At 34.7% G+C, this 13,851-nt stretch overlaps 1 protein-coding gene across 2 annotated transcripts; it reads left to right on the top strand.

Annotated features, from left to right (window-relative positions):
• The first annotated feature begins 48 nt into the window (after positions 1–48).
• On the top strand, positions 49–13,303 carry LOC125673238 (hsp70-Hsp90 organising protein-like). 2 transcript variants are annotated; one of them, XM_048909712.2, is made up of 8 exons: positions 49–164; positions 1,082–1,291; positions 4,417–4,485; positions 6,645–6,729; positions 8,258–8,358; positions 9,804–9,874; positions 10,470–10,567; positions 12,899–13,019. In XM_048909712.2, the coding sequence occupies exons 1-7, from the start codon at positions 147–149 to the stop codon at positions 10,534–10,536; spliced, it is 621 nt and encodes a 206-aa protein (XP_048765669.1). In that variant the 5' UTR covers positions 49–146; the 3' UTR covers positions 10,537–10,567; positions 12,899–13,019. The 2 variants fall into 2 exon arrangements, with proteins under 2 accessions (XP_048765669.1, XP_048765668.1); XM_048909711.2 differs by having other exon boundaries at positions 50–164; positions 10,470–10,528; positions 12,899–13,303.
• The last annotated feature ends 548 nt before the right edge of the window (positions 13,304–13,851 follow it).

Raw genomic sequence — 13,851 nt, 5'->3', positions numbered from 1 at the left:
ATCCCCATTTGATATGAACTGTTTTCTTAGTAACTAGAATATGAAAGGTGAAAATGACACTTTTTTATTTATCCCCTTTTCAAGCTATACAAAATGTGGCCTTATTCCTTCGCGGCCTTGGATTGTGAAAATGAAAGTAGAATTTCATGATGACTGCAGAAGAGGTAAAGCATGCTTTGTTAATGTTGGAATGTTTGTGACGTTTTAGGACAGTAATATCTAAGAATCACATTTCAGTGCTCGAAATGTTAGAAAACTATGGACATATGTTACTGTTTCAATGTTTTTATATAATTTCATTTATTTTTTACTCGATAGGATTTATATATATATTTTTTTTGTAAAACGTTGTCAGGTGATGACCGTATGATTCATTAATATTTTACTGGTTTAATTACATTTATATGTTAGGTATTTGAAAACAGAAGTAAATGGTAAATGTTAACGTCCATTGCAATTCAATGGTAGTGAGTAAGTGACTAGTACATTTGTAGTACAGATCTCATAGGGAAGAACATGGAGAAAATTTTGGACTGGACCGGGAATCATACCCGGGACCCCTACATAAGTAGTCATGGTGCTCTAACCACTGAACTATCCAGGCCAATATCCATGATTCACATATATAACCCTATATAACTACTATACATTTTCCTCTCTTAAATCGTTTTGTCCTCGTAGACACAACCCAGCTGATTTTTTTAGCCCCTGGCTGGACTGCAAGTTTAGGGGCCCAGTTCACCAGCACCAGTTGTAGCATATAAGGAAAGGAGAAAATGAATAATTGGGAATCGAACTCGGAACCCCTGTATTGCTAGTTATTGTGCTCTATGACCATTGAGCTTCCATGGTCTGTATATAAGGCCGTCCTACAGATACATATGTATAGGAAATAAATATGAATATTTGAAAAAAGTACTGAGACAATGAAAACTATATAGATAAGTAATGTTTGACATTTAATCATGTACAATTAATAATAATTGTGCTTTGAACATTAAGACATGGTCAGATGAAAAGAGCCTAGCTTAGGCCAATCGGAGTGTGTTCTCCTACTGTTAAATGTTTTCATTGATGTTAGGTTGAGTCACTGAAGAACCAAGGCAATGAATGCATCCGTAAAGAAAATTTTGCGGAGGCAACTATTCATTACACTCATGCCATCCAGAAAGATGCTAAGAACCACTTGTTGTACAGCAACAGATCGCTGGCATTTCTGAAGCTGCAGCAGTACTACTACGCCTTAGAGGATGCAAAGGAGACCATTAAACTACAACCTTACTGGGCTAAGGTAACTCAGGGATTTTTTTTTACCCCTTGAACCCAGGGGCCAGAGCCTTCAAGTTTGGGGAAAATAACGATATTTGATTGAGATTGGGAAATTTGTTTCATACAAATAAATAAGAAAACAAGCGAAAAGTTAACCATTTGATATTTTATTATCAATGTAGCTTAAACAAGCTTTAATTTCCGGTCTTTGGCAGAGAAAAAACTGTCAAAAATGTTTTGCAACAGAGTGGCACTGAGGTTGAATGGCCCCTCATGGCATATTCTCATCAAACATACATCATTTGGGAATTTTTAGGCATCATTTTGGGAAAAACACCTGCTAGCATTGGGATGGGGCCGAATTTCAGCCCTCTACAGACCCTAAAAAATCCCTGTAACATAGGGCACAATATGTATTGATTCACTGATCTGCAGTGGTTTAATTTGGCTGGGTATGAACTTCATGTTGCCAATGATTGCCTGGTTTTGATGCGACCATTGTTGTTAAGTAAGAGGTTATACAATCATGTAAGTATATGGTGGTCTGTAGATAAAACAACTTTCAGGAGGATATCATGATGTCTAAGATTTTTTTTTCCCAGAAAAAAAAAATTCATGATTTATTGATTGTATGAATTTAAGTTTAATGTTCCTCTCAAGAATTTTCACTTATATCTTGATATGACGACATCACCATTGCTGGTGAAGGCCTACAAAATTAGGCCTATATGCTTGGCACTTAATTATGGCTTTTGAGCATTGAGAGATCTTTATCATACCACACCTGCTGTGACACGAAACCTCGGTTTTTATGGTCTAGCTCATCCAAAGGACTGCCCCATTTAGTCGCCTCTTATTTCATGAAAAAAGTAGAATTCACATCAAGTCAAATTAATCAGCCATTCAAAAAGAACGTGATGACAAGCTGCACTAGTGTATGCCCAAATCTGAAGCATTAGAACAGCCCCTCAAGTAATCTAGCACTGAAGCATTAGAACAGCCCCTCAAGTAATCTAGCACTGAAGCATTAGAACAGCCCCTCAAGTAATCTAGCACTGAAGCATTAGAACAGCCCCTCAAGTAATTTTGCACTGAAGCATTAGAACAGCCCCTCAAGTAATTTTGCACTGAAGCATTAGAACAGCCCCTCAAGTAATCTTGCACTGAAGCATTAGAACAGCCCCTCAAGTAATCTAGCACTGAAGCATTAGAACAGTCCCTCAAGTAATCTAGCACTGAAGCATTAGAACAGCCCCTCAAGTAATCTAGCACTGAAGCATTAGAACAGTCCCTCAAGTAATCTAGCACTGAAGCATTAGAACAGCCCCTCAAGTAATCTAGCACTGAAGCATTAGAACAGCCCCTCAAGTAATCTTGCACTGAAGCATTAGAACAGCCCCTCAAGTAATCTAACACTGAAGCATTCAGGGCTTTCAAAAGTAACCGGTAGCCGGCGGATTTCCGCCGCCTGTATTAACATTAGGTGCCGGCTACTTTAGTAACAAAAATGTATGTCCAATGAAAAAAAACTTTTATAAAACTTTAAACATCTTCCAAACTTTAGTAGACTCAGAAATCGTGGTCGTATCAACCAGGATGTAAAAACGTGTTTACTTGCGCTAAATTTAGTTCAGGTAAATAACGGCACCTAATTGGTCGTCTGTTGGTGTAGAAAATAATACGTCAATTGCAATAGTCGGAAAGCCTCGGATTTACCCAATTCGTGACAACACAGTCGAGAATTTCCGAAAGATAACAACAAGTCCTGAACGTAAAAATCAATGATGTTGACGGAATGAAGAGAACAAATACCCTGTTCATTTTCGGCTTTAAAAAGGCCAGAAGTGAAAGTGACACAAGTATAATATCAATCAACAATTTTAAAGCGAAAACAGAATTTAATCAGGAAAGATTTCAGACTTGCTATTCTTTTTAATTTGCAAATGCCCACGTGGTATTAAATAAACACGAAAGTAGAATTTTTCAGCACAAATTCGCTATGTTACCAACAAATCTGTAGCTGTTAACTTGACTTTGTGGAAAAATAAAATTATAGGTCATTTAAATGTTACTTATTAATTTGTAATAAAGATTTGTTTGGGTTTTATTTAAAAAAAATATTGGGGTGAGCAAAAGCAAAAGGTCCCAATGGGTGTCATGTCAGTCTTGGAGAAAAATATTACTCCCAGTGTCAGTTAACAGACTTTAAGAGCCATTCTCTGTAAGCATCAAAACATGTGGAAAATGACCAAATTCTATGAGAGGGTATCAAATAATCACTATATGCCAAATTTCAGCAAAATCGGTGAGGGTACTTTTCCACCCCTATAATAAAAATTTTGATGCTTACAGAGAATGGCTTTAAAGGGACCAAATGAAAATAGAAATACAGAGTTGTGTTAATGGTGAAGAATATTCTTAAAATATTGGGAGTGTAACTCTTATTTGCAATTCAATAAAAAAAAAATGATTAGATACATGTAAACTTTATTTTATAACATACAATGTATCCGTTAAAAAAGGAAACGAAAGCTGACAATACAGGTAATTAGAACAACTATAAATATAATATATATTGATGCTTTATCATATAAAACTGGTGTTGGTTGTGATATATATTCTTCTTACATTTTACTTTAATCTGCTTACTCTTGGTTTAGTACTTTGCATTGTTGAATGTTTTAAGTCTTTGCATGAACAGAAAATTTCACATATGAAACAATACAATGGCAAAAGTAAAAATTTCAGGCAAAAAAATGACAATTTCAAAGCTGCATTTAAGTGCCAGTAAAAAGCGCCAGAATGCAGGATTTTGCGTCATTTACCCCAGACCCCCGGCCGTAAGGTCGCCGAGCATAGCTCGGCGTGCGATACGGCTGTGCTGTTCGCATTGGATCGCCTTCTACTTTTTCATTTCAGCCTCCTACTTTTAAATTTGTTGAAAGCCCTGAGCATTAGAACAGCCCCTCAAGTAATCTAGCACTGAAGCATTAGAACAGCCCCTCAAGTCGCATTTATTTGAAAATAAATTCAAAATCTCTTAGAACTAGAACTGAACATGAGAAGGCTGACAGAGGCTAAGTAAGGGAGGTTGTGAACATACTCCAGGAGGAGATGTTTAACGTACATATGTTTTCTTATTTTCAGGGCTATTTCCGGAAGGGGGAAGTGTTATTTGCTGTAGGGAACTATGAGACAGCCCTGTTGTCATATGAGGTATCTAGTCTAGTTATCTCCCCTAGTGACAGTCCCTGTGGGGAAAACTTGGCTGTCAGTAATATTTTTGTTTCTAGTTCCCCCGAGTCGCTCAGGTGACGAATTACATTTGGTCATCATTGTGTGTTGTTCATCATGTGTTAAAATTGTCAATGAACATTTTTAACTTCTTGATAACTACCATTCCAATTCTTTTTCAATTTGGTATGAAGCATCTTTGAGACTATAAATGAATTGTAAATTTCAAGACTACACCCTTGGGCCTTTAAGGTGGCTCATTACACCTTGAAAGAGTTTAAAGATCAGCATGAAATAATATAGTCATGAAAGATATAATTATGCCAAAAAGGCAAAGAATATGTAATTTTTGAGAGGACACTATTTTCAATATTAAAGTTATTTCAGTAAAAAAAACAAATTTAGACTGGTGGATTTGAACTCAAGATCTGTGGGTCAGTAATCCGATAACTTATCCATGTAGTTTTACACAAACAAATTGATCGATACATGTAATTTCACAAAACATTTGAATCACCATCTTGTGACATCGTTTCATGAAATCTTTAAGTCTTGATATAGTGAGCTACCTTAAGGGTGAGGGCCAAAAAATTAAATAGACAAATTTTCACAAATCTTTTTCTCTACAACTGCACATTTTTAAGACTAAATGCATAGTAATGTAGAGCAGGAAGACTTCTACCAAAATTGTAAATTTCATGATTCCCAGGGTAGAGGTTCTGACTCCAGGCTTGGGCCAAACTTGTATATATATAATTATAGTATTATACTGTAGTAATATATGTAAAATGTTTATACAACATCTTCTTCGATTGTTATTGATAAGAAATTGAAACTAATCATATATGTAGAAGGAGCAGGTAACCCTTTACCAAAATTATAAATTTCATGATCCCAGGAGTAGGGGCCCTAGCTGGTTCCAGGATGGGGCCAAAATTACATATGTATTATAGTAATTATTGTCTTTATCTTTTGAAAGATGTCTTCTTTAATTTTGCTAGTACTGTATAAAACTAAATGCATTTATAACAGGAAAAGCGGAAAAGGATGTACCAGAATTGTGAATTTCACAACCAACCCCAGGGTTTTACATGCAACTGTAGGGCGGGTCCAAAATTCTCATATAGAGTTAAAGGGGCATGGACACGATTTGAGCTGAAAATTTTCTATTTTTTTTTTCTATTTTTTAAAATGTTAAATATACTTAACTAAGATATTTCTAATGGTCAGCAAAAATTTGAATGTCAGTTGTCAAGGTATATGGGAGATACAGAGCTCACAATTCTTTGTTAATGTAAACAATTAAAGCTCGTGCTATGTTTTGGTTTACATAGGTTAAATATACTAGTAAAAGTTCGTTTAAAGCAGATTTTTCAATTTACAAGTTAATTCTGAACACAATTAAATAGTTTCTAGTGCTTAACACCGATCATTTTATTTTAAACATGCTATTTTCTATCAAGCAATATGTAAACAAAAACATGGCACGACCCTTGTTTACATATCAAAGAATTGTGAGTGCTGTATCTCACTTGTATCTCAAAAACTAATATTCAAATTTTGGTTGACAATTTGAAATACATTAATTATGCATTGTACACAATGAAAATAGAAAAATCAAATTTCCAGCTCAAATCTTATCCATGCCCCTTTAATAGAAAATATATTATATGATGTAAAGTTTTACACCAGTATGGGCACTTTCATGAGCATTTGTGTTTTACAAGCACAGGCCATCATTAAAAATATTTTTGTTTGATGTACTCTGACTCACATTTTTCAAAGTGGGCCGGTAGGTAGGTTGGTTTTTGGGGGGTTTTTTGGAATGTCATGAAAAAAATTTTATATTTTCTTTTAAAATAAGGAGAATTTTCTATTTTTCAAGGGAACCAAATTTTTTTTAATAGAAAAATGAAATTTTAAATTGCTGAAAAAAATTACCGGGTAGGAGCAAATTTGACGGGTCGGTCGGAGTACATCAAACAACTCCATTTTTATTTTTGGCCACATCATGTTTTACACTGCTTTTGAATATTAGAATTTAGCTGAAAGATAATTATGATTAAAGATTTCATAGCCCTTGGGATTAGTGATACTTTAACTATTACTTATGGAAATATATTTTATTAACCTTTCTGTAGCAAGCATTTAAAATTGAACCAAATGACAAAGGCCTAACTGAAGCCATCAGTAGAACCAAGAAAGAAATAATAAAGATCAGGAAAGGTAGGATATCTGTACAGGGGAGACCAAAAGATCAGGAAAGGTGAGATATCTGTACGGGGGAGACCAAAAGATCAGGAAAGGTAGGATATCTGTACGGGGGAAATCAAAAGTTCAAGAAAGGTGAGATATCTATACAGGGGAAACCAAAAGATCAGGAAAGGTAAGATATCTGTACAGGGGAAACCAAAAGATCAGGAAAGGTAAGATATCTGTACGGGGGAAATCAAAAGTTCAGGAAAGGTGAGATATCTTTACAGGGGAAACCAAAAGATCAGGAAAGGTATAATATTAAGTCTGCAGAGCCCAAACAAAATTTCAAGTATACGAAATGATACCTGGTCAGCTATATTTGATGCACACAACAATTCAATTCATGATCTCTTCAAATAATGGAGGTTTTCTTCAATTCTGAATTATTGCACACATGAATTGAATTGATGATAGTATTAATTATTCTGCTGAATTAATGTGCACTATAATTCAATTTTTGCTCTCATTAAATGAATTGATGATATCAACAATTGAATTGATGCATGCTACAATTCTGAATCAATTGAAGAGAACAAGAATTCAATTAATTACCAGTACCCATCAATTCAATTAATGTGTGCAATATCTGAGTTATTGCTCTCTTCAATTAAATTAATGATATCATTAATTCATTTAAAGAGAGCAATCCATCTTTTGAAAAGAGCAACTATAAAATTTAAATTAGAATATCTTCAATTCAACATATCCATGATTGAATCAAATTCATGACCTCTTTATTTGAATTGTTGCTCTCTTTAAATGAATTGATGTGCACATTAGTTTCAGAATCTGATACAAAAACGTCAATAATTGAACTAGAAGATATCTTCATTTGAATTAAAGTATTAGTAAGAGATCATCAAATCATTTAATAATATACAGAGCTCTAAATTAAATTTTGCAAATTAATTGTGAAATTAAATTAACATTAATTTCTTCAATGAGAGCAATAATTGAATTGAAGCGTGCATTGATTCATTTGATGAGAGTAGAAATAGAATGGATGATATCTTCAAATAATCAAACGGATATCTTCAATTATTCAAGTATAGATGTTAATTTGGTGCTCCATAAAAACAGCATCTAAAACAAGTAGAATGTTACCTGATTGGTTATCTCTAGATCAATCAGGTTCCAAGTTATATATACATGTACTAATTTAACAACTGTTACTTTAGTTGTGATCAAAGTCACCCACCTTTTTTTTAACAACTACAGTGCAAAATAGTTAAAAGTGAGCAGAAACACACACTTTTTTTTGACTAAAAAAGAAGAAGAATGAATCACATCAGTTTTTGAAATTTTCAATTATTTTAAAACCTTATGTTGGAGAAATCAAATGTTGTATTCACATCGAAGGTATGTGCAGGTGAATATAACATTTTATTTTACTTTATAGGTTGTAAGATCACAAGCAGTATGGGAAAGCACAGAAATTTTCGATCATATAGTAATGAATATCATGCGGAGATCAAGCGTATCTGATATTTTGTTGCAGATGAAGCATGGCGCCCCTGGATTTGGGGTGGAGGTGGATGTTTACTGGGGGTAGTGGTTGTGTTGTGTGATCAATTTGTGGCAGACAAACCAACTCTACAGGTAAAAACCAATCAGTTGTCACAAATCTGCTGCTGTTACTGACATTTAGATGATAATTTTTACATTGATATGACTTTATCGAGTCCGCTGCTGTTAAGAACATTTTGAGGATAATTTTAACATTGATATGACTTTAACATATGTTTGCATCTTTAGCTCACCTGAGCTGAAAGCTCAAGTGAGCTTTTCTGATCGCCTGTTGTCTGTCATCTGTCTGTAAACTTTTTACATTTTCGACTTCTTCTCCAGAACCACTTGGCCAATTATAACCAAACTTGGCCAAAAGCATCCTTGGTGAAGGGATTTGAAGTTTGGTCAAATGAAGGGCCATGCCCCCTTCAAAGGGGAGATAATCACAAAAATAGAGTGGGGTCATTTAAAAATCTTCTTCTGAAGAACCACTGGGCCAGAAGAGCTGAAATTTACTTGAAAGCTTCCTGACATAGTGCAGATTCAAGTTTGTTCAAATCATGTCTCCTGGGGGTTTGATGGGGCCACAATAGGGATCAAAGTTTTACATACAAATATATAGGTAAGATCTTTAAAAATCTTCTTCTCAAAAACTACTGGGCCAGGAAAGTGGAAATTTGCATGAAAGCTTTCTGACATAGTGCAGATTCAAGTTTGTTAAAATCATGACCCCCGGGAGTAAGAGAGGCGACAATAGGGGATCAAAGTTTTACATACAAATATATAGGGAAAGTCTTGAAAAATCTTCTTCTCAAGAACCACTGAGCCAGAAAAGCTAAGATTTATATGAAAGCTTCCTGACATAGTGCAGATTCAAGTTTTGAAACTCATGACTCCTGTGGTTAGGATGGGGCCACAATAGGGGATCGAAGTTTTACATAACTGATAAATAGAAAAAAAATTCTCTTTAAGAACCATAAGGCTAAAAAAGTTTACATTTGCACAAAAGCTTCCCGACATAGTGCAGATTAAAGTTTTAAAAAATCATGGTCCCCGGGGGTAAGAGTAGGAGATCAAAATTTTACATCCAAATATATGGTGAAAATCATTAAAAATCTTCATCTTAAAAATCGCTGGCCAGGAAAGTTTACATTTACATAAAAGCTAGTGCAGATTCAATTTTGTAAAAATCATGGGCCCAGGGGAGTAGGTTGGGGCCACAATAGGGATCAAAGTTTTACATGTGAATAGGAAAAATCTTTAAATATGAGTCAAGGTGACTCAGGTGAGCGATGTGGCCCATGGGCTTCTTGTTTAAAGAACTTACAAATGTCAAAACATCCTTAATATGAAATTTCCAGCAGGTTGTTGGATAACAGTAATCTGAGAGCCAGCACCACGTGAGACTTTTGTGCTCAGTTGATTTGTGTAGTACATAATGTAAACATATCAGAAGTTAGGAGTGTGGATTTATGTTTACAGTACATATGATATTCATCTTCACTGCAAATTTCACCGTTATTTTTCATTTGTAGAACATAATCCTGCAGGTTTTATTGGTAGCGGTGTTTTGTGGCCTTTCTCTACTGTTGTGCTCTGCTTACAAGTAAGTCATCAATAGCTGAATTTTGTTTTGAAATTTATATTAACAATCCTTCCTTGCAACAATATTCTGGAGAAAGGGGGTGGGGCTCATATGTTGATAACTTATTAATTCGTCAGTCTCTGTAAGTTGAGCAATTTTACTGGATTGTGAATTTGAATCTCCTTTGCACTAAAGTAAAAGTTATGCCTTTTACTTGTTTGTTAGATATTACTTAAGTAACAAAAATGTTACATTCTGATTGGCTAGTAATCCCAGGGTATTGAATGACACATTCTGATTGGCTAATAATCCCAGGGTACTGAATGCCACATTCTGATTGGCTAGTAATCCCATGGTATTGAATGACACATTCTGATTGGCTAGTAATCCCAGGGTACTGAATGACACATTCTGATTGGCTAGTAATCCCAGGGTACTGAATGACACATTCTGATTGGCTAGTAATATCAGGGTACTGAATGACACATTTGATTGGCTACTAGTAATCCCAGGGTACTGAATGACACATTCTGATTGGCTAGTAATCCCAGGGTAAATTACCTTTAACCAATGTTCCTGTTCTTCTGAATTCAATCAACCTGTTTAAACATTTCAGATTCATACATAACAATGACAAGACAGCATTGCTGGAACCACCCATTGATTTATTTGGAGGTGAGTAATAACTAGATCCACCCATTGATTTATTTGGAGGTGAGTAATAACTAGAACCACCCATTGATTTATTTGTAGGTAGGTAATGACTGAAACTATAGTACTTTAAAACACAGTTACAGCAAATACACTTATTATGAATTCATGCTTACAGAAAAACACGATCACATAGAACACAATTATAATGAATTCACACTTACAGTAAAACACGGTCACAGTGAACAAGCTTATAATGAATTCACACTCGCAGTAAAACACGGTCACAGTGAACAATCTTATAATGAATTCACGCTTACAGTAAAACACGGTCACAGTGAACAAGCTTATAATGAATTCACGCTTACAGTAAAACACAGTTACAGTGAACAAGCTTATAATGAATTCACACTCACAGTAAAACACGGTCACAGTGAACAAGCTTATAATGAATTCACACTTACAGTAAAACATGGTCACAGTGAACAAGCTTATAATGAATTCACACTCACAGTAAAACACGGTCACAGTGAACAAGCTTATAATGAATTCACGCTTACAGTAAAACACAGTTACAGTGAACAAGCTTATAATGAATTCACACTCACAGTAAAACACGGTCACAGTGAACAAGCTTATAATGAATTCACACTTACAGTAAAACATGGTCACAGTGAACAAGCTTATAATGAATTCACACTCACAGTAAAACACGGTCACAGTGAACAAGCTTATAATGAATTCACGCTTACAGTAAAACACAGTTACAGTGAACAAGCTTATAATGAATTCACACTTACAGTAAAACACAGTCACAGTGAACAAGCTTATAATGAATTCACACTCACAGTAAAACACGGTCACAGTGAACAAGCTTATAATGAATTCACGCTTACAGTAAAACACAGTTACAGTGAACACACTTATAATGAATTCACACTTACAGTAAAACACAGTTACAGTGAACACACTTATAATGAATTCACACTTACAGTAAACCACAGTTATAGTAAACACACTTATAATGAATTCACACTCGCAGTAAAACATAGTTGTAGCAAACATGCTTTTAATGAATTCACGCTTACAGTAAAACATAGTTATAGCAAACATGCTTTTAATGAATTTACACTTACAACAAAATGATTTTCATTCTCTGAAATTATACATGTAAAGGGGCATGAATACAATTTTGACCAAAAAAAAATATTTAGGTATGTAATAAATGATATGACAGTTTCTGATTTGTGTAAAACGTAGGAACAAACCTAAATTTCAAAAACAGATCCAGAGATTTATTTGAGACATTTTAATTTTTTCATTTTCCAAACAAGGTGCAAGCCCTGTTTATGTTTACATGTTAGGTGGCTTGACGATCAGCATGGTGCCAAAGTTGACGGCTTCAGTGAAGAAAATCAAACTATAACAATGATATTTTTAGTTTTTGTCTGTGCTTGCTCCCTAAATTGATTTATCGTTATCCTACGTTGAAAGGTTGGATGATTTCTGACATAAGGTTTAGAAATCTTGGTGTTGTCACCTCCTCTCATGGTCTCCTGGCGAGCGACAAGTGTTTGTTAACAGCTTCATGTATGAAATTCGTGATGCGTATTCGTTTCACTTTAAATTTAGATAAACACCATGTTACTTTACAAATTATACAATTTTGGGAGCCAAATTCTATATAGATACAAAGTGTAGCCACTGTAAATATATATTTGATTCACATATTCATAAAAGATCTTTATTTCTATAGCAAAAAATTCAAAATGTCAATTTCAATCGATCAAAAATTGTGTCCATGCCCCCCTAAAACAGTGTGAACTTATTGGATAGAATGGATTAAGTTGTTCACTCCAGCATTTCGCTATAAGCAGGTTTGATTTGAGTAGAGGCACAGCAAGATTGGAACCTCCTGTAGATTTATTTGTATACAGTTTATATAATTTATATACAGTTGAACTTCGATATCTGGAACCCTGATATCTCGAATACCATAGATATGTCAGAGTCATTCAAAACTTCCCTCTTATTCTTTAAATTTTTTTTTTTACCCTTGATACATATTTCGAATCCTCAGATATCTCAAAGATTTTTCTCTGTCTCATCGAATTCGAGATAATGAGATTTAACTGTAATACAAATTGTTTTTAAAATGCTTCCTTAAACCAATCAAATTATGTGTTACAACTAAACTTGAATTGAATGTCCAGGGGTCCGTGTTTGCCCAACTCTCTATTTTGTATTGCTTGTCAGTTGTGGGAGTTATGAGATTGATCTTTGTTCGTTATTTTCGCCTATCATCTGTTACAGTATACATTGTATCTATAATTATCATTGTTTGTTATTATCGCCTATCATCTGTATACATTGTATTTATAATGAATTCTGCAGATTCTGGCAACACACAGAAGGAAAGTGAAAGTAAAACTTCAGAAGAAGGACGAAAGTCAGAAAAACCCACACACAGACGTGGAGGGGCAGGGTCCGCTCGGCAGAGATACAAAATGGGAAAGTCATGATGACTGTGTTACTATGGATACACAACTGTGTTACGCAGCATCAACAGTGAATGTTGATGGACATGATGTAATGAATATATTGTATATATGTCTGACTGTTTGTCAGCAAGATTGATGGACCACTGTCAAGTTTAATTGTTGTGTTCAGCTTCGTCATTCATTGTTACTGCAAGTCAAATTATTTATGTTCTCTGTATTTATTTTCACACACATTTTCTTTTTTTTTTCTTTTTGTACAACATATTCCTAGAAAATGAATTGAATTCAGGAAAATTTATTTGATTCTGTTGTTGTCTTCTCATTTTCAACTTCTTCTGCAGAACTAATGTGCCAATTTCAACAAATCACAGTACAAAACAATGACATGTTTATGTTAAGGAGATTAAATATGGTTTAATTGAAAGACAATGCTCATCCGAGGGAGAGAGTAAAGATAGGCTGGGGTCTCTAAGTCCTATAGCTGCAGAACTGTAGCTCTCTGAAAAAATATTTTGACATAACAGAGAGCTACAGAGCCACCCCTTATAAAAACCTTCGATTTACGGCGCACAAAAAGCTGCGCACGGTTGAGGCCTTATATTGTTGTATTCTTGAGTTGCTGTCTCATAAATTTAATATCAAAAAATTCTTAAGATATTTTCCTACTATACTTGTGTCTAAACATACCTTCAAATATTCATTAAAGCCCCATACGACCTGAAAACTCCCAGCTTCAAATGATTTTGTTTGTTGACGTAGCCATGTTAGGTAGCCGGTCAATTCGAATCCTGGTTAATTTCCATACTTGCACAATAACGTCTAGATGTGAACTAATATCCCCACAAA

This window comes from Ostrea edulis, chromosome 3, assembly GCF_947568905.1.
Source record: "Ostrea edulis chromosome 3, xbOstEdul1.1, whole genome shotgun sequence".
NCBI classification, from domain to species: domain Eukaryota; kingdom Metazoa; phylum Mollusca; class Bivalvia; order Ostreida; family Ostreidae; genus Ostrea; species Ostrea edulis.
Note: the sequence above shows the minus strand (reverse complement) of the source record. Positions and strands in the feature narration are given on the sequence as shown.

Excerpts from the sequence above, each read along its gene's own strand:
- LOC125673238 (XM_048909711.2), top strand. Across the intron at positions 4,486-6,644 it reads CAGCCCTGTTGTCATATGAG|CAAGCATTTAAAATTGAACC; the intron begins GTATCTAGTCTA and ends ACCTTTCTGTAG. Across the intron at positions 6,730-8,257 it reads AATAATAAAGATCAGGAAAG|ATGAAGCATGGCGCCCCTGG; the intron begins GTAGGATATCTG and ends ATTTTGTTGCAG.